At 36.5% G+C, this 22,069-nt stretch overlaps 1 protein-coding gene across 2 annotated transcripts in view; it reads right to left on the reverse strand.

The window, feature by feature from the left end:
- Positions 1–22,069, reverse strand: part of UNC13C (unc-13 homolog C) — a 769,865-nt gene that overhangs the window by 571,910 nt on the left and 175,886 nt on the right. Inside the window, exons 3-4 of one of the 2 annotated variants that reach the window (XM_072616138.1) lie at positions 12,322–12,344; positions 11,664–11,725 (exon numbers count right to left, since the gene is read on the reverse strand). In XM_072616138.1, coding sequence (XP_072472239.1) covers positions 11,664–11,725; positions 12,322–12,344 — 85 coding nt within the window. The remainder of the gene's footprint in view (positions 1–11,663; positions 11,726–12,321; positions 12,345–22,069) is intronic. The other variant, XM_072616137.1, reaches the window with a different exon arrangement.

The raw sequence follows: 22,069 nt of genomic DNA on the forward strand, positions 1-22,069 counted from the left end.
TTGATTTTGAGTCATATTTCCCCAATATATGTTGAGGGGTTCTTATCAAGTTCTTTGTAGAATTTCTCTTCCTCTTCATTCTTCCATAACTGATGTTGGTGCATATACTTCAATTATCTTCCGTGTTGATTATCTTATGAGTACTATGGGTACTGCACTCTATTTTTTAAGGCCCCATAAACTATAGCTTTCATGATTCATTTCACAGTGTCTTCATCAGGGTTTCTATAACCTTTCTAAATGACAGCCTTACTTCTTAGAATTTCTAACTATAAACATCGTCCTTAAATGAAAGTTAACTGACATTGCTTGTTAGCAAATACATACACAGATATACATGTTTATGCATAGCTATTATTAATTAAGGACTTTTTCCCTTGATTTGATTAACAGTGTGTTAAAAGTTTATTCTCTTTTCATATAGAATTTGAGCTAATCTTATCCAGAGTCCCAAAAGGAAATCCCCATAAGATCTTTGATTCTTACTTAGAAGCCCATTAATACAAAGCTACTTTCCTGGTACTGGTGAGGCAATTCAGAGGCAAAACTCCCTGAGAAAACTTAAGCCTGTAACCTGTAGGTATCTTAAGAATAAGATTAAGTCTTCTCTGTGAAGACTTAAGTTCTATACATAGGACTAATATCCTATGAATTTATGTAATTTTGTTTTTCACTTTTTCTTTCAACTCTAAGACCAACAGGTTAAGTACAGCTACCCCATACCTCTACCACACACACACACACACACACACACACACACACACACACACACACTCTCACTCTCTCTCTCTCTCTCTCTCTCTCTCTCTCCATATATATATATATAATTACCACTTCAAGAATAAGTGTCTAGAAAGGCTAAATGACTTCATAGCACCAGGGTGTCAAAGATTAGATCCTCTGCACATTCCCAATCATGTAACCTTGAGTAAATAAGAAATCATTCCACCTTCATCTTCTTAATCCTTTCAACCAATTTCTGTGCTCAAAGATCCCAAAATATTGATCTTGAAGTAGAAGAAATAGAGGGCACTTGCTCTCTACCAATCATTATCCTGGAATCAGTCCCTGAAAAGTAGAGAGCATCTGTAATACAGATCAGAGAAAGAACTCTTCCTGTATAAAGGAAGGAAAACTGAGACACCATTGCTGGAAATGCCACACCATCTTTCCAATTTGAATTTATATTTTAGCCTCTGACAGTATTGTATTCTTTATTTTGGCAGACTGAAAAGAATGCACTTTAATAAATTACCTTTGTGTGTATGAGATTTGTATGTCAGTTTTCTCTTTTTTTTGCTCTCTCTAGTGCAGATGTTGGATCATCACCTGATCAGTCATTATGCTGCCAAATGTAGGAACTCACAGAGAGAGTATGTAGCTGCAGTGAGTGGCCCCAATTCAAGGTGAGATAACCAAATGTTCCATGAAGTGATGTTTCTTATTGCCTATGAGCATTCAGTGGAACTTAGTCCTTTATTTGCCTCTTCAAGGAGAAATTACAAGCCATCCTTCCATTTAAAAGAAACTTCCTTATATCTTATTGTTTCAATTAAAAGCAGGAATAATGTCAAAATTGACAAGGCAGTTGTTTTAGTAGTCTGATGATTCAGTGCTTTTTGGGATAAGGATTTCACATTTAAACAATCAACCCTTAAGTAAAAGTTTATAGATCACTGAAAAATCACGTGATTCTTTGTGCCTCCTGAGCCTGCTTTTTCTACCACTCTAGCATTATCACTGCAACTGTAGATCAAGCCTATATAGCTGTTTTGGTGTTGGTTAGTTTTATTGTTTGTCATGACCAAAGAATTAATCACAAAGTAGGTAGCTTTTTGGTGATAAGCTTCTATTTGTTTAGACTGGTTTTGGAAAGCAGACAAAGTCTGTGGTTGAACCTATGCTTAATGCCTTTCCAACGTAGTAGAATCTGCCCAAGTTTATGGCACTACCCTTGGAAATCTAAGGGTCAACTCCATGCCATGGAGATAGGACTTTTCAAGGAGGCTAGCTTCTATCATTCTTAAGAAATTATGCTAAACCCAATTCAAACTTCAGATATGTAATAAGCAAAATAAGATCATTGTAAAAAGCCACAGATCAGGAAAAAATTTTTTCTGGAAATGGCAAAAGGAAATATAAGACTAACATCCAAAAGCAGTAACAACCAATGTCTCTAAAAACCTACTAAACTGTTGGAAGAAAATGTCTTCTCCAAATAAATGAATTCCTGTAGAGTGTCATCTAAAGAAAATGGAAAATACTTTATAGGTATGGGAGGCACATTTTCCCTGTAAAATCAGCAATAAGTCTCAAAATAGCGAGTTTATAGCTGAGTGGTTAATATTGCTGCAGTCAGACATTCTGGTGGGAACCAGTGAGTAAAAGCTGTAATCAAAGAGAGTGAGTACATCAACTCTTTGCACAAGAGCAAAACAGTAACATTTCAGTCAGAATGAAGAGTCTTCTACATTTCCCTAAGGTGTGTCAAGCTCCATGACTGCAAAATTAATTTCATTTCTAGGAGAGATCTTTAAGATTATTTTTTTCCCCATTCATTCACACAAGATGGATGTCCAAAGTTCCAAAATAGACAGTTTAGAAAAAACTTAAAAAACCTTGTTATCTTAAAATTAAAGTTCACACGTCAGATGTTAGGGTTCATTAATATTACAGAATTCTCCATTACTCAACTGGCTTCCCAATGTTAAACAGGACTACATTAAGCCATGGTTCTTTGCACTGTGTTTCAGACCTAATAATACTCATGGTGGCACTAATGCTACTTCCAGAGATTCATTGATATGGGGAAACAAAGTAAACTAGAAGCAAGGCTAAAGCCAGCTTAAACATCAATAAGGACACATCTTAGTCATGGCCACATTTACATAACAGCAAATATGGCACTGATGAATGCCACCTTACAATTATATCATTAATGCAAAACCAATGAATTTGATCACCTGCATTCATAATGTCAAGGAAATTAACCATATTGCTATTCAATCATTTATCTAAATACTTAAAACATTATGACCATGGACCTGAGGACTTCAAAAACATCATCATTAGTAACATATTTAAATAATGTTAATTATATAACAATTTGTGGATCTGTGAAACAAGTACTACAGATATGACTAATCCTAATTTACAGATTCAGAAAAATGAGATAGAGATTAATTGACTTGCCCAAATGTCGCAAAAGTAGTAAGTATCAGAAGTGAATTTCTAGAGTCTTTCTGACTCCAAGTTCAATGTTTTATCCATTATGTCATGGTGCCTTGTGTTTTCCCAAAACTAATTAGTAGCATTAGTCAGGATACAACCCTGTTTTATATTTTACACGTTTTAATACCTGTTTGATCCTTTTTGACAGAATCAACTGTAATGTCTTTCCTACATTTTAACCTTATCCTTGAAACTTTAGAGAACTTTTTAGGCTTAAGAAGATTAACTATAAATATGACAGGAAACTTTAAATTTTACATTCAAGAAGAAAGATTATAATTCCTTTACTCACCAAACTTATGTTCAGTTATATAAAATACGATCAATTGCATTGTCAAACATCCAGAGAGTACTCGCATTCTATCTTTAACTCTTTCTTCTTCAGTAGTGTATAATGCTATTGAATGTTAAATAGATGTGCAAGAGATTAGGCTACTTTTCTACTGGACTTCATACCAAGTGCAGTTTATACAAGGAACAATATAAATACTTATTGAGTGATCTATGGTGTGATTTGTTAGAAAAGGCAACTCCAGTATCAGAAGATTTGGCAGGTAAATTTTCAAGGGTGAACTAATTTTAGGAAAGAGATGGAGGAGGAAAGAAAGAAGGAAAGGCCACGATAGTTACTTTAAGGTAGAAATATCAGATGATTCAGATCCCACTTAGTCAACCTGAAACAAAGCATACTTTAAGTGTTTTGGATGTACATTCCCCAGAATCTCTTATATAGGAAAAATGAGCAACAAATATAGTTGTAGACTAAAGAAACAAATAAAATTAAGAGAATCTGAGGTTCAATAAAAAGAGCTAGGCAACAGGAAACTTGTGTTCAAGATACATGGCTGACATCATGTGACCTTGGGAAACTAATTTCCCTTCAGGGGCTTCAATTTTCCCTACTCAATGAGACACAGTTGAACCACATTTGTGCTGTATAAAATAAGCTATGTCCTCTAGATTAATTATGTAATGTATCACATGAATATTCTTTTAAAGATTTTTTTGGCAAGAAAGGCATTACCAACAATTGCCTAGAAAATACTTTTTTTTACAACTTTAATGAATTAGCATTTCAAATACTAATTTAGGATTACAGAATAATGACCTACAAGTTTTCTGAACACTAAAAAAAAAAAATCACACATGTGCGCACACATGCAGGCACATAAGTTTAAATGAATACAGGGACACTTCACTGACTCCAAGCCAACTGTGGTCTATTAATCGACATTGTGTGAGTCCTGTCTTTATATCAGTTCTGAATAGCCTGAATCATCCTATTACCTAACTAACATCATAATACCTTATCAATAAGGATATCAGGAAAAATGTAAAATGCCTTTTTGAAATCACAGTATACTACACCTATGACATAGCTGTCATCAAATAACCCTGTCAAAAATGAGGTCAATGACTTCTTCTTGGAACACTTATGGTCTTAGGGCAGGAGTGGGGAACGTGTGGCCTTGAGGCCACATGTGGCCCTCTAGGTCCTCAAGTGTGGTCCTTTGACTGAATCCAAACAAACCTTAAGGGATTTGTTCTGTAAAGTTTGAATTCAAAGGGCCACACCTGAGGACTAGAGGGCCACATGTGGCCTTGAGGCCACAGATTCCCCACCTCTGTTTCAGGATTTGTGACTTCCCTTTCTGGTATTCAAGTTCACAGTCTGGTATTCAAGTACCACAGTCTGGTATTCAGGTTCACCGTCTGGAGCATCTACCTTCCTTCTCTCTTCTCACATTGTTGAGTTCCTTCTGGAACCTCCATTTTGTGGAAACATCAAGGCCGGAATGCTTTCATTCTCTTTCTGGGCTTGTTGCAGACTTTGTAGGAACTTAAAAACCATTCCCCAAAACCAGACATCTTTGTAACACTCCAAGTATTTTTAGCTGTTTTCTGTATATTGTTTTCCCCACACATTCACATTAGATGCAAGCTCCTTGAGGACAAGAACTGTCATTGTTTTTATTTATATTTGTATCCCAGAGCTTAGTTCAGCAGCCAGCACATTGCAAACAATTTATAAATTCTTGCTTCCTTCCTTTCATCTTTCCCTTTGAAAACAAAAGTACTGTTTGCTTATTTCAAGTTCGGGTCACACTTCATCCAATCTCTTATTCCTCAAAAGCCAGAGACAACAGTTCAGTAATGTTATTGACCAGTTCTTTCACTACTGCTGGAAATAATTCCTTTGGGTCACGTATGTTAAATTTAATTGGGGACAGCTAGGAGCTCTTTTGCCATTTCTTTATTCCTCTTAAGTTTCAATTTCTTATTTTATCTAATTCATTCTATAATTAAATTCTAGTGTAGTCAAGGCTGTTATTTTGAGAGCAGAAGAAAAAAGGGGGGAGTCTTCCACAAACAACCTTAACATAGCTTAGAGAAGATGTGTACATTCTCCCCAGCAAGGCACTGATTTCGAATGCCTAGGACAAGGCAAAATTTCCTAGATTCATATTAGCATTAAAGCTCCATTTTCATACGAGTCAACAGTGAAAGTCCCCCCACTACATGACACCAATTTCAACAGATCCCGAATTTCATAGATACAGACACTCACCTCTAACAGCAAAGATCACAACCAATCCATGCATTAGTACATGTGATTCATGTTCATGTCTCCCCTCAATTCTTTCACAGGGTGCTCATTCAATATGCTAAGTGCTTTCTTGTAGGTCTCTTGACATTAAATAAGTACCAGTGGAATATGTGGGCTGTCTGTTACTCCTTACACTTGCTATGTGACTGACTTTGCTCCCTTTCCAATTGAATGTCTTAGATTAACTCTTATACACTCACTGTTTTTTACCTGCAATGCCATAGCCCATTCCCACCTACCATATTTCTTTCCATTGCTCAATGGGTGATGTGCAACTCCATTTCTTGAGAGACTAGGATTCTTTTATTCTCTGCCATATGACATCATTAGAAAATATTAATGATAAAAAATATAGGCCTTTGTTTCTGAGGCATCAAAATTCCAGGAATACAAAATCCACTAAGTGCAGCCAAAATACCAATTTCCTGAAAAGGAGCAGAAATCAGAAGGAAAAAAATGTCAAAGAACTCAGTCGTAGCATTTAAAGCTGGAAAGGACCTTAGACATCATTTAGTCCAATCTGCTCAGTTTACATAAGAGGAAAATAAAAGTTCAAATATAGGTCTTTTTGTCCAAATCCTATACTTCAGTTGAGCCACCATGACAGCTCCATTATATGGCATTAGTATTGCCAGTATTATCGATTCTTTGTCAGCCTTGAAATTCTCTTGACTTTCAAATGAGGAATGAGTAGGGAAGGAGAGACAATAAAGATTGTAACAGCGGTTGGGAATGGAGAATTTTTTAAAAGGTGTGAAAGAGAAGAAACATAGAGTGCAGTGAAAAAGCAAAGTATCTAAGGGAATGTAGATTTGGGTGATGCCATTAGATTTTGTGTTGCACAAGTTTTAGTGCCCTAGAAAGAAAAACCTCCATTTTTAATACCAGTATTTTTCTGGTAATATTATATAGATAAGTCATAGAACTCCAATATCTGAAGAAGTAGAGTTGCACATCACCAAAAGAGCAAAGGAGAGATGTATGGTGGGTGTAAATGTATCATATTCCTGAGGAAGCAAGTAATGCTTGAAGAGTAATGATTGACATAATCCAAGAGACATAAAACTAGAAAAGAAGTTAGATCAGTTATAAGTCAAGGACAAGCAATAAAAATTTAGCTTCTGTCACTTACTATCTGTGTGATCCTGGGGAAATTACTTAATCTCAGTCTGCCTCAGTTTCCTCTACTGTAAAGTGCTGATAATAATAGCTCCTACCTCATGGGTTGGTTGTGAGGATCAAACTAGATAATATTTGTAAGTACTTAGCAAAATGCCTGGAACACAGTAAGCACTCAATAAATGCTCACTTCTTTCCTCCCTATCTCCCTCTCATATAATGAGAGTAAGCAAGGCACATTTGTGTTCTACATATTTCACAAGAGAGGAAACTGAAGAAGTCATTTGAAACTTCTGCTATTTGAAACTTCTGCTTCTCTGAGTTATATAATAGTTAGGAGCACAACTGAAATTCTAACTAGACTCCTAGTTTACTAATCTTTGAAGCACATTCCTCCACCCTGGGCAATATTTGTTTGATAGATCTGTTTATAGTGGAATCATTTTGAGGAATGGTACCTGACTTTTGTTAATGTGCTGATGAATAAAATTAGAAAGGAGATCTCTTCAATTTGATTTTAGGAGAATTTATTTGATATTCTGAAGTTTAGAACTAGTATATAACCTCAGGGTTTAGCTGAAATGGCCACTGGATCAAAGAGCTCTGCTAACTTTTTCAAATTATGATTTTTTTGAGTTTGGAGCACAAACCCAATCCAACCAGAAATTGTCAGTTCTTTCCACTTTAGAGCAGAAGTAGCATGGTGTGCAAATGTAGCACTCCAAAAAAGGAAAGAGGCCTTCCCCCAAAGGTATTTGGTGATGTTGGACACTGCTGTTGTGACATTTTGATTAGTATCCATGAGGCAAGAAAAGATGTCACAGTATGACTTCCAAGTCGAGAAATAATTGAGCAAGACCCCTAGTTCCTTAACGCTTGAACATAAAATATGTTTGTGAATAGGAGGCTCTAAAAAATCAATGCTATTTAGAAACTTGCCTGCAGATACTGAATTCTAGAATAGCCCAAGTCTCTCCCTCTTCCCCACTCTGTGATTTGCTGAATGATTTAATGATCATATTGTCAAAGATCTGGGAATCCAAGGGTATGAGAACTCCACCCACCAAAATGGACTTATACTCCTAATATCCCTAGCATAATGTCTGGTTCACAGGAAGCATTTATCTATTGATTGATAGGTTGTATGAATCAAAAAGCATTTATCAAGCCCTATTAAATGCTGCACATTGCATAACGAAGAATTAGAAAAGAGTCTGAAGAGAGAGGAGTGGAACCAAGATATCAGAGTAGAAGGATAGACCTGCTCTAGCTCTACTCCCATAGCCAATAAAATACCTGTAAAAAATGACTCTAAACAAATTCTAGAGCAGGAGAAGCCACAAAACAACAGAGTAAAAGAGATTTCCAGCCCAAGACAGCCTAGAAGGCTGAAAGGAAAGATCTATCACACCGGGATCACCCTGCACTGTACCAGCAGGAACAGGACTGGAGCAGGCTTCAGGGTACAGAATCACAGGCAGCAGTTGTGTCTCCCAGATTTCTCAACCCACAAGCACCAAAGACAGCTTCAAAGGTCAGTAAGAAAGTTCTTTTACCTAGGTGAGAAGGGAACAGGGTCCTGACCTACCTCTGGCCCCAGGTGGTGACAGTGTCCATTTTTGGAGCTCTAAAGACCCTAGGGGAAATGAGCTGCTGATCTGAATCTCAGGCATTAGCGGCAGTCTTGGGGTGAGGAGGAGCACTGACTGGTGGAGGTGGAGGAGGATCAGGAAAGGGAATTCTACTCACAGATCCTGGGCAGAAGTGTGCTTGTGGTTGCTCCCAGACCAGAGCACAGGTCAGGAGAAGAGTAAACTCCTCTCCCTTGATTGTGCCACCTTGGAGAAACTGAGAACTTATGGGTCCCCAGAGTATACCTTCCACTTGCCAAAGGGCTCAAAAATCAAGTAAGTGGGTGGGAAAATGACCAAAAAAGGGGAAAAAATAAGATTATAGAAGGTTACTGTCTTCATGAACAGATATTTTCTTTCAGATGAGGAAAAACAATGTGTCCCATCAGAGAAAGACCTAAAAGTCAAGGCTTCTACATCCCAGACATCCAAAATACATATGCAATGGTCTCAGGCCATGGAAAAGCTCAAAAAGGATTTTGAAAATCAAGCTAGAGAGGTGGAGGAAAAATTGGAAAGAGAAATGAGCGAGATGCAAGAAAATCATGAGAAGTGAGTCAACAGTCTGCTAAAGGAGACCCAAAAAACGCTAAAGAAAATAACACCTTTAAAAATAGACTAATCAAAATGGCAAAAAGAGCTCCAAAAAGCCAATGAGGAGAAGAATGTTTTTAAAAGCATAATTACTCAAATGGAAAAGGAGGTTCAAAAGCTCACTGAACAAAACAGTTCTTTAGAAATTAGAATGGAGCAGATGGAAGCTAATGACTTTATGAGAAACCAAAAAATTACAACATACAATCAAAAGAATGAAAAAATTGAAGACAATGTGAAATATCTCATTGGAAAAATAATTGACCTGGAAAAGAGATCCAGGAGAGAAAATTTAAAAATTATGGGACTACTTGAAAGCCATGATAAAAAAAAAAAGAGCCTAAACATCATCTTTCATGAAATTATCAAGGAAAATTGCCCTGATATTATAGAACCAGAGAGTAAAATAAATATTGAAAGAATCCACCAATTGCCTCTTGAAAGAGATCCCCCAGGAAAACTCCTGGGAATATTGTAGCCAAATTCCAGAGTTCCCAGGTCAAGGAGAAAACACTGCAAGCAGCCAGAAAGAAACAATTTGAGTATTGTGGAAATACAATCAGGATAACACAAGACCTAGCAGTTTCTACATTAAGAGATCAAAGGGCTTGGAATATGATATTCCAGAAGTCAAAGGAACTAGGATTAAAACCAAGAATCACCTACTCAGCAAAACTGAGTATAATACCTCAGGGGAAAAAAATGGTCATTCAATTAAATAGAGGACTTTCAAGCATTCTTGATGAAAAAACCAGAGCTGAATAGAAAATTTGACTTTCAAACACTAGAATCAAGAAAAGCATGAAAAGGTAAACAGGAAAGAAAAATTATAAGAGACTTACTAAAGTTCAACTATTCACATTCCTACATGGAAAGATCATATTTGTAACTCTTGAAACTTTTCTCAGTATTTGGGTATTTGAGGGAATTACTCCCACCCACTCACATACACACACACACACACACACACAAACAGAGAGCGCAGGGTGAGTTGAAAAAGAAGGGATGATATCTAAAAAAATAAAATTAAGGGATGAGAGAGGAATATATTAGGAAGAGAAAGGGAGAAGTGGAATGGGGCAAATTATCTCCCATGAAAGAGGTAAGAAAAAGCTTTTTCAGTGGAGGGGAATGGAGGGAGGTGAGAGGGAAGAAGTGAAGTTTGCTCTCATCACATTTGACTTAAGGAAGGAATAACACGCACACTCAATTTGGCATGAAATTCTATCTTACACTACAAGAAAGTAGGAGAGAAGGGAATAAGTGAGGTGTGTGAGGGTATGAAAGAAGGGAGGGCAAATGGGAGGAGAGAGTAATTAGAAGTAAACACTTTTGTGAAGAGACAAAGTCAAAAAAGAGAATAGAATAAATGGAGGGAAATAAGATGGAGGGAAATATAGTTAGTCTTTCACAACATGACTATTATGGAAGTCTATTGCATGACTACACATGTACAGCCCATATTGAACTGCTTGACTTCTCAGTGAGGATAGGAGGGTGGAAGGGAGAGAAGTTGGAATTCAAAGTTTTAGGAAGGAATGTTGAGAATTGTTTTTGCATGCAACTGGGAAGTAAGAAATACAGACAATGGGGTATAGAAATCTATTTTGCCCTACAGGAAAAGAGAGAAAATGGCGATAAGGGAAGGGAAGGATGTGATAGAAGGCAGGGCAGATTGAGTGAAGGGATAATCAGAATGCATGGTGTTTTGGAGTGGGGGGAGAGGAGAGATGGGGAGAAAATGGAACTCAAAATCTTGTGGAAATGAATGTTGAAAACTAAAAATAAATAAATAAATCTTAAAAATAAATAAATTAATGGATGCATGGATGAAAGAATAAGTACATGAAAAATAAAAATCAAATAAATGGATAAATAAGTAAATGAACAAACAAGCAAACAAACAAACAAATAAATAAATAAACAAGAAGAAAATAGTCTGAGGCTCAGAAAAGTTGAATGACTTACCCATGGTCAAAGAGCTAATGACAGAGGTGGGACATGGTGCAAAATGTATTCAACACACAACTCCATCACTCTCCTAGTATTTGTGAGGAGTCAAATCAAATGCATTTCATTTCATTCTTATAGGAAACTCCTTGTGGTCACCACTTCCATTGACGAAAACCAGCAAATGGTCCAGAACTGCTAGTTTGAGAGAACTGCCTAGGGGCACTGAGTTCAATGGCTTGCCCATGGTCACAAAGCTAGTATAAACAAGAGACAGGATTTAAATCCAAGTCTTTATGATTCTGTGGCTTGCCCCCATCCATATACCATATATATCATACACTTCCTTTAGATAACACACATCTGAGAAGATACAAAATAATATTGCCAATCATCCCATTATACTACTGCATTGTCTGCATTTCACCTGTCTTCTCAAGAAAAGTAAAATCCCCCAACTCTGACTGGAGGGGAGAAACCCCTTCGAAATTTGATGGAAAGGATAAGAAAGGCAGTGAACTTCCACTTACCCAAATGCTTGGAGCGCAGTGAATTGGGAAGCATCCAGACCACTCCCACTTACTATTCGAGCCTTAAATGAAGAACAAGAAAAAAAGGCATATTTAGCATTTTACGCACACAGTATTTGTGTACTGGGGACACAGGTCAACTGCACTATACATGTAACACCTATGATGACAAATGCTAGGCAGGGTCAGCTTCAAGTCAAAGCTACTGTACTTTTGTGTGGTAGAGTGGTTTTTTGTTTGTTTGGTTTGGGATTTTTTGACAATTGACTGTCAACATTTACAAAAAGCACTGGGAGAATCCAGGACAACAGCTTGTCTTCCCCAATACTTGTGTTACAAATCTTCAACTATGTAGCGAAGACTGTGATGTGTTCAGGAAGAGCATGATTAGTCAGACATAAGAACAGATTCCAAGTTTGACCGTAGCAGACCCCTAGGTTGGCAGATATGAAACAAAGGAAGCACAGCTGTGAGAGGCTAACATCTTAATAAATGCAACATATTGGAGAGACACTCAAAGAACAACCAAATGATGGAAAGCTGGGAAACATGCAGATATAACAACTAAAACAAAGGAAACAAAAATAGGTCAACTTTATCACAAACAAACATGGACAATAGACAAGATCCCTTAGGGAAAAAAAATATGATTTGAAACCTTTTCATCCACAGAATTGCTATCTGAAAGAGAATCAGGAAAAGAGGGGATAAATATTAGATGAAAGTATTATTTCCAAGAAAAAAATCTAAATATATTCATATATAAATGAACAAACTATTATAATGTTACATTCTTTAAAAAATAATAAATTAAAGTGAAAATTACTATACAATATCCCAGGAAACATGAATGGTTCATGCTTCTAGTACATGTACAACTAATCACTTAAAGAACTTAATAGGATGCCAAATGCTTGCAAAGTTTTGCCATATTGGGGAATTAAAATCATCTATCCATTTTTTGGCATCTCTGGAGGTGTCATAAAATTCATACCAGACTATAGGGTTAGGGACTAAAGCTTTAAATACAGAAAATACATCAAAGGCAAACTAGTTCAATCCCTTACCAAGGGATATGAGCTCTAGTCCTTCTCTTGTCACTATGTGACCTTTGGGAAACTGAGGCCCAGAGGGTTAAGTGATCTGGCCAATATTAGATCAGTATTTACATTGAGGGTTTCTCACTCTAAAATCCAATATTATCAGTTCTCCACAGCTAATTAAATCATCCCCACAGGTTACAGTTTCAGTATTTGAGTCCTTTCTACAAACTGAATTTTTAGGTCATGTTTGATCCTACTATGATCAAATCCATGATCTGCTTATCTATTTTCCTCAGCAGCATTTTGTACTATTATTTTTAAATTGATTGCATTTATTCATGCTAATAATAAAAATAGAACTAATCAAGCTCCAATCAAGTGAATTGGGTACCATAGGAAGGGAAGAGGTATTGTAGTTAATTTTTCCTTTTTTTAGTCCAATGCTTGTGGTAAAAAAGAGATAAATCACTCAACCTATTTTCTTATTAAATATTGGTGATAGCAACCATATCTCGGTCTGTTTTTGATGATTTTACACTATGCCAAGGTCACTACACGAAATATCAGTTTCAGCAGATCAGGTAGATAGATCAGGTAGATAGAAATTCAGAAAGTGAAGGTCTTGGGGATTAATTGTAACTAGCTCTAGGAAACTATGATATTGTTTAATGCAAAAACTGCCTTTTCAAGAATCTAAGGATATGAATTCTAGTTCCATTCTTCCCCTTACCAGCTGCATGACTTTGGTATCTCTGTAAATAAAACTTGGATGGGCCCAAGACACATATTTGACCATTTGCTGAATTTTTTTGACATAAATAATTAGCGATGGAACTAGGATCCAGTGCAAAAATTTTGTGAACATGAGAATGTTCTGAAAAGTTTTGTGATTAGAAGTGGACATTTGTTCCTTCATACAAGAGATTGGCTTATAAATGCTTTACTGTGTGACTTTTCCATCACCATGCAGATATAATTCCATTCTTATAGGAAGATGGTATGGAAAAGCAGTCACTGAATTTTTACTAAGATGACCATTTTTGCTTATCAATTATGATCCTATAAAATAATAGAAAAACAAAAAATTAATATCTACAATCCTACGTACATTAACATTTTTGCCATCTTCTATGACAAGGGAATACCATTAGTGTCTCTTTAGTATGGAATTCAGATCTGATAAATTTGTATATCATATACAAACACATAGTTAGACATGTGTAACTCTCAAGGACCAAGGGGGAATTGGGACACCTGGGATCCAATTCTATCTTTGTCATTTAACAGTGTAATCTTAAGAATTTTGTTCAGCCTCCTTAAACCCCAGTGTCATCTAAAAAAAAAAGACAAGTGGACCACTTCATGATAAGAATTCACATGTATCCAGTGCTTTAATGTCTAAAAAAAATTGCCTAAAAATTGCCCCAAAGGGAATGTAGCAGAAAATTATTATCCCTATTTTATAGATAAGAAAAGAGTTCACAGGTAAAGTGACTTGCCCATTGTTGTCATTCTGTCATTTTAGTTGTGTCTGACTCTTCATGCCCCATTTGAGGTTTTCTTGCCAAAGATCCTGGAATGGTTTGCCATTTCCTTCTCCATCTCATTTTATAGAAAAGGAGGAAACTGAGGCAAACAGGGTTAAGTGGCTTGCCCAGAGTCACACAGTCCATAACTGTCTGAAGCCAGATTTGAACTCAGGAAGATGAGTCTTCCAGTCTCTAAGACTAGCACTCTATTCACTGTGCCACCTAGCTGCCCTGAATTTGCCCATTGTTACATGGTAAATAAAAAAGTACCAGATCCTGAGCTAGAACCCTTGTCTCCTGATTTGAATTCCTCTTTTTTTTTCTTTTTAAAGGAGTTTATTATATGCATTTCTTTTTTTAGTAAGGTGGTATTTTTTCCAATTAAAACATGTTTTCCCTCCAGAGGGTTTTTGAGATTCCTTTCAACTCTAAAATATAATGTTTTTATGCTTCATATTTATTACATTTTCATTATACATGGAAATATTTATTCTCTAATTATTGCCACACAAAACAAACACAATTTCATATCTATATTGCATATACATTTTAAGAATGCTTACCTTTTTTCCTAAAGGGGGAAAAAGAACATTGCAATATTTTTTCTTCAGTAAGTTATTCCTATTTCATTAATCATGTTTGTGCATGATACTGGCAAGGGGTAGTATGTCACAGTCACAGCTCCATCTGGCTTTCCTACTGGCACCTCAAACTCAACACATCCAAAGCTGAAAAAAAATCACCTTTCCTCTAAACCTGTTTTTTCTCTTCATTTCAAATACTATCAGTTCTCTGACATATTCTCCATCTCCTATGTTCAAAACCTAGGATTTATTCTTTCACTTGTGCCTCTCTCTTAATTCTTCTATCAAAACAAAAAGCCTTGTGGATTCTACTTATGTAAAATTCTTCACAAAATCTCTTATATCCAGGTCTTCCTCTATTTCCACTGCTCCCATGTGCATTACCACCTACATTATGATTATAATAGTTCCTTTTAATAGCTATGCATACCACCATTCTTTCTCTTTGCTCTGAAACATTCTTTATGCTCCTTCCAGACAAAAATTCATTACTTCCATAATTCTGATCATGTCACTCCTCTGTTCAAAATTCTTCAGTAATTCCCCTCTCTTTATCAAGTAAATTTGAAGCACATTCTCATGGCATTCAAGGTCCTCTACAATCTGATATCATGCTTTCCAGCCTTATTTAATTTTACATACTCAGCTGTTCTTGGTTCTTGGAACGTGACCTAAGATATCCTCTTTTTTCTGTCCCTCCCGATTCCTCGTGTTGTTCCCTCTATTTGAAATAATTTTCCTCCCTCCTTTTTGCTAATTAAATTCTCATCCTTTTTCTAATTTTATTTTTAATTTTTTATATTTATGAAATTAAAACAAGCATTTTCATAATGTAGCATAATAAAAGCGATAGTTGCACACAAAACTGCAAATCCATTACATGCAACTTGCTATTCATTTTAAGTGTATAATAAAATTATCATATAAATTTATAACATTTAAATTCCATCTTAAATACCACCTCTGCATGAAGCTTCCTCTGCTCCACCTTATGCATAATAACTTTCCACTCAGACTTCACACAGTATTTTGTTTTGTAACTCTCCAGTGAACACATCAGATAATATTATGAAATACTGTTATCTATGTGTATTAATCCCCTCTCAGACTTTAAACCTCATGAGGGAAGTCATTATCCCTAATCTAAGTTTTATTTTTACTTCAGGGACTACCACAGCGCTCTATGTAGCCTAACTGCATAAGAAACATTGACTGAATAAATCTGGATTCTAAAGAATACAAATTCTAGGTTCCTCTCTTACCCACGGACGCCATTGAACTTTGTAGACTCAAAGGCCTTTGGAGATGATGGAATGTGTTAGCCATTATACACTCTGAAAAATATTACCGTTTTGTATTAATCACCCACAAAGACTCTGTGTTTTTCTTTAATATAATATGTATCAAATATTGTATTTTACTTTTTGTCAAAGATATTCTTAGGAGCTAGAGAAAGTTTGAAGGGGACTACTTAATAGGAACAAAAAAAGACAAAGGAACTCCTGTGAGGCCAAATTATTTTTAAAAAAATAATAAGGCTCAGTAGTCAGATAAGATGAAGATTCAATGAGGATATAGTTGAAGTCCAATGTATTGAGAGGTTCATATGACTAGAGTGGTCCTAGACACATTCAATAAATTCTGAAATGCTTAAACTATAAATCATACTTCAAAGCTTAAAGATGGACAATACAATGTGATGAAAAAAGCACTGGACCACAAGTCAGTAGATCTCAGATTTATGCCAAAAAAAAAAGGAATTACTATTTTACTTTGGTACAAAATGATAGTAATAAACAAGAATTATTGCAGCAGATAAAGATTGAAATCATAAACTCAATTAATTACAATTTGAATCTTGAATTACAATTACAAGCTTGAATTATAGGTTCATAATAGGATATTTACAAAAAAGCATGTTTGGCACCATTTCCATGCCATTTGAGGCTACTCTCATGGAGGATGTCAACCTTATCTAGGAATGGTTAGGCTGGACAAGTGAAGATTTGGTAGGTATCTTTAAATAACTGAAGGGTTGCCAATGGAGTTTGATTTCTTTTGCTTATCCCCAGAGAGAAAAACTAGTGGCACTGAATAGAAGATGAGAAGACTTAAATTTAGACTTGATATCAGGAAAGACTGAGAGAGGTAGGCAGATAGAATGCCAGCCCTGGAATCAGAAAGATCTTAGTTCAAATCCAGCCTCATACACTTACTAGCTGTATGGTCTTAGGCAACTCACTTAATCCTGTTTGCCTCAGTTTCCTCATCTGTAAAATGAGCTGGAGAAGAAAATGGCAAACCACTCCAGTATCTTTGCCAAGAAAACCCCAAATGGAGTCATGAAGAGGTGGATACAGCTGAAACTACTAAACAACAACAGGACAGACTTCCTAGCAATCAAAGCAATCCAAGATTGAATGTGTTGCCTTCAGAGGAAGGAGGTCTCTCACCCCACTGGCCTTCCAGCAAAGGCACTATGAATACTTGCCAGAGATCAGATTAAACGGTCCTGAAGTTCATTCCAATTTTGAAACTCTTTGGTTCCTAAAACTAAATGTCTCCTGCTGTCACTGTCATGCAAAACATTTTCCATTTCACAAATGAGGAAACAGACTTAGAGAGGTTGTCCAAGATCTTATATCTTGCAATGGATAAAACTAAAGGTGCAAAATTTCTGACTCTCAATTCCTTGGAAGATATCTATTCCCAGGTTCGAATGACACTAAGGAGAGATGAAGTTGATTTATAGAATTGAAATACTATGACCATTGCTAGCCTATACTATCATTCTTCAAAGGACAGAAGTGGCCTCAGCTGCAGATGACAGTGACTGGGTTATATAGAATCCACTACACCTGAAAGTACAGACTCATTAAGGGTCACTCCTTGTGTGCTCATTGTGACCTGATGTTGAGACAGTAGCAACAGAACAACAGATACAAGAAATGTGCTGGGCGACCAGAGGTGTTCCTGTCATTTCCACTGAGAGGTTCCCTTCCCTTCCCAACACAGAAAAACACATATGAACATGTGGCCCTGTGTCACCCTATCTCTCTTCCCTCCTCACAGGTAATAATCTCTGACTGCATACCTGCAAGAGGCCAGATTCTCACACCCTGGCAAGTACTGCATTGTTTTTATCACTGAAATTCCCCAGCTACATACTGACTTGGCATGGACCAAAATGTCATTTAATTATCTCAATAAACCAATACTGTCCCCTAATTCAAGCGTATAATATTACTATTGAGTTTGGATACTGTAATTCACAATATGCCCACATCTACTTGGTTAAGTAGCATCAATCCACGAAGAAATTGCAAGTACTCAGATTTGTCTAGAGCTATGAGTATAGTATCCATCTACCACTTAGAAATGTCTAACTAGGACGAAAGGCTTAGATGCTTTTTCACCTTAGTATCTTTCATTATAAATCAGAATTTTTTTGTTACCTTAAATAACTCAGTTATCACCTAATCTCACCTGTCATTCTGCCTTTCTCATGCTAGCATCATCAATTTTATCAAGTCATTTAACCTATCTGTGCCTCAGTTTCCTTACTTGTAAAAATTAGAGGGTTATACTCAATTGCTTCTAATGTCCTATTCAAGTCCAAATCTATCATTCTATGGGCAGACCACCACTACCTTGACAGAAATTAGTATTATTATTTATAATAATAACTAGCATTTATATAATGTCTCTAGGTCTATGATAGACAGGCAGGCAGGCAGGGAGACAGACACAGATAATTGCATGTGATCCTCATGGCAACTCTGTTGCACCTTGTTATTCCTGTTTTACAGATGAAAACAGCAAAGTTTGAGAAAGGTTAAGTGATTTGTCTGGGATCACAAAGCTAGTACCTAAAGCAAGATTCCAACTCAGCTTCTACTGACCACCTCCAGTTTTTTTATCCATTACCTAGCCTCTACTCCTAGCATGATTCTGCCCTTTCTTGCATCTAGGTAGAAAATCTTTCAGACTCACTGGGTTCAGTCTCAGCTGGACCCAGATCCAATCTAGCAATTGCTAATTTTGTTCCTTAACACCCTTTTGGAGCTTCCCTGACCTTCAGTCATAGAAACAATGGGCTATGATGATAGAGTATAAGGGCTGAATAAACTACTCTCCAGGAGTAAACTGCTTTGATAAATTACTTCTTTCAAGACAATGAATGGTTATCCAAAGGAAAAAAATATTGTGGGCACAGTTTCTTGGCACAGATGTTACTCCTACTGATTAACCATAGGCACAGATCCTGGAAAGCACAGAAGTAAATGGGGCAAGGGGACATGGCTTTGCCAATGAACACTCTGTATTTAAAGCTGAATTTTTTTTAATGAGAGAAAAATGAACATATTGATCTTATTTGCAAAATGAGGGAGAAGGCTTCCATTTCCTTGAGCTGTCCTAGGATAATCAGTTAAAATGGTGAGGTATCTTCTTGATCCAGAGAACCCCACAAAATCATGCAAGTCAAGGGGTTCAAATCTCTGGGTCCACTTCAAGAACACCCATGAAACAGCCCAAGCTATCAAGGGCATGCATATCCGAAAAGCTACCAAGTATTTGAAAGATGTCACATTGAAGAAACAATGTATTCCCTTCTATCGGTATAAAGGTGGAGCTGGCAGGTGTGCCCAGGCTAAGCAATGGGGTTGGACACAGGGTCGTTGGCCCAAAAAGAGTGCTGAATTCTTGCTACACATGCTTAAAAATGCAGAGAGTAACGCAGAACGGAAGGGGTTAGATGTGGATTCTCTTGTCATTGAGCATATCCAGGTTAACAAGGCTCCCAAAATGTGACAGCGTACTTACAGGGCTCATGGTCAAATCAACCCATACATGAGTTCTCCTTGTCATACTGAGATGATACTTACTGAAAAGGAACAAATTGTTCCTAAATCAGAAGAGGAGGTTGCTCAAAAGAAAAAGATATCCCAGAAGAAACTGAAGAAACAAAAGCTTATGGCACAGGAGTAAAGAAAACATTAAAATGCAAATAAAAGTGAAATGAAAACATTTGTTACAGTAAAAAAAAAAAAAATGAGGGAGAAGAACTTGGTTTCTAATGACCTTTCCCACTTAAAATTCTTAGGCCCTAAGAGATTTTGGGGTTTTTTGTTTGTTTGTTTTGTCATTATTCCCTGGTCCTGCAGAATAAGAGTTGTGTATTTTTTTTCCTCTAACCTATTATTTCACTGGTAAAGAGAAGTTTCAATGAGGAAATTCCTTTATCAAGACAGATCAAGACCTACATTCCAACTTAGTCTTAAAGGAGCTGCCTGAGACACTCAGTGTTTAAGTGATATGACACACAGTCACTATTTATAAGAGGCAGCAGACCTTGAACCCTCAGTACTGCTGACTACCAGGCTGGCTCTCTACTCACTGTCTCATACTGTTTTCCAAGTACATATTATAATTCTTTTTAGTATGCATCTATAGAACTTAAAATTATTTTGCCTGATTTTTTTTCTTTTTGTAAATTCAATTTTCAGATTCATATTCTTTTCTTCCTACCTAAACTCAAAGAGAAAGTCATGGGAAAAGAACTTCTGTTACATGCATGTACATTGGCTATGTCCTCTCACTGCCCTCCAAAATGTCTCAATCTGGCACTTCGGGTTTATCACCTCTCTATCAGGAGATAAGTAGCATATTTAATTGGGGGTTCTCTGGAATTGTGGTTGGTCATTGTATTGATCAGAGTTTCTAAGCTTCAAATTTTTCAAAGTTGACTATCTTTATAATATTATTGTTACTCTATAAATTATTCTCCTAGTTCTGCTTACTTCACCCTACATCAGTGCACACATGTCTTCCCAGGTTTCTCCACAACTGTCCTTTCCATCAACTCTTACAGCAAATGAGTATTCTATTAAATTCATTTGCCATCACTTGTTCAGCCTTTCATTAACTGAAATGTTCCCAATTTCTTGCCACCTCCAAAAGATTTGCTACAAATATTTTTGTACATATGGATCCTTTTCTTTTTTTCTCATCTCTTTGGAGAATAAACTTAGTAGTGCTCATAACTGTAAATAATAGGCTACTTCTATTTTGCTTTTACAAGGTTTTTTTATGAAGCTAAAAGGGGGGAGAGGAGAAAAAGGAAGAAAAGGGTGAAGGCAAGGAGAAAAAAAACAATCCAAAAAACAAGGAACAGAATTCGTAGAAACACACCAGGAAGGGGTTCTTAATCTGCACATAAAAAGATTCTGGGTGGGGGGTTGCAAACTTTTCATTTTTAATATTTTGATAATAGTATTTTAAAATAGTTGAGGTTTTTGCAATTTGGTATGTTATTTCATATATACAAAAACATTATTCTGATAAGATGTCCACAGGCTTCACTAGACTCCCAATGGGGAATAGGGGGAAGGGAACAAGTTTTTATTGAGTGCTTACTATATGCCAAGTGTTATGCTAAGCACTTTACAAGTATCTCATTCATCTTTACACACAACTGTGTGATGCAACTGTCATTTTTAATCCCCATTTTACAGCTGAGGAACTGAGACAAACAGATGTTAAGTAAGTTGCCCAGGGTCCCACAGTAAATGTCTGAAACTAGATTTGAACTCAGGTTTTCCTGACTTTAGGGTGCCTAGATAGCACAGAGGACAGTGCCCAGCCTGGAGTAAGGAATACAAGTTCAAATCTGGCCTTGGACACTTACTTGGACACTATGTGATCATTAACAAGTCACTCAACTCTGCCTCAGTTTCTCCATCTGTAAAATGAGCTGGATAATGAAAGGCAAACTACTCCAGTATCTTTGCCAAGAAAACCCCAAAAAGGGTCATTAAAAATCAGACACAACTGAAAAATGACTAAATAACCAACAACGTCCTGACTCCAGGTTGCGTATGCTATCCATTGTATAACCTACTTGACAAGGTAGGGCTCCATGACACTAAAAAAGGTTATGCTCCAAGTGCATAAAGGGAACTAGCAATGAATCCAAAGCCAAAAATAATTTTGTGCTAACTCAGTAAAGAGGTAAAAATGACATAGAACAGACCCTTACAGTGTGCACAACATATTCAATACAAGATACAGTGTGGTAAAAGCAAATGAAAGGTTCAGACAAACTGTTAAGGGAAAATTTAAGGAGAGATCACTTTTAGCCTGGGTAATCAGTAAAGCAGTCAGTACCTGAAATGAGTCTGAAACGAAGAAAAGGATTTCAGGCAGCATAAATGATGAGACAGGACATTCTGGGGATACATGGAAGTGAA

This window comes from Notamacropus eugenii, chromosome 1, assembly GCF_028372415.1.
Source record: "Notamacropus eugenii isolate mMacEug1 chromosome 1, mMacEug1.pri_v2, whole genome shotgun sequence".
NCBI classification, from domain to species: domain Eukaryota; kingdom Metazoa; phylum Chordata; class Mammalia; order Diprotodontia; family Macropodidae; genus Notamacropus; species Notamacropus eugenii.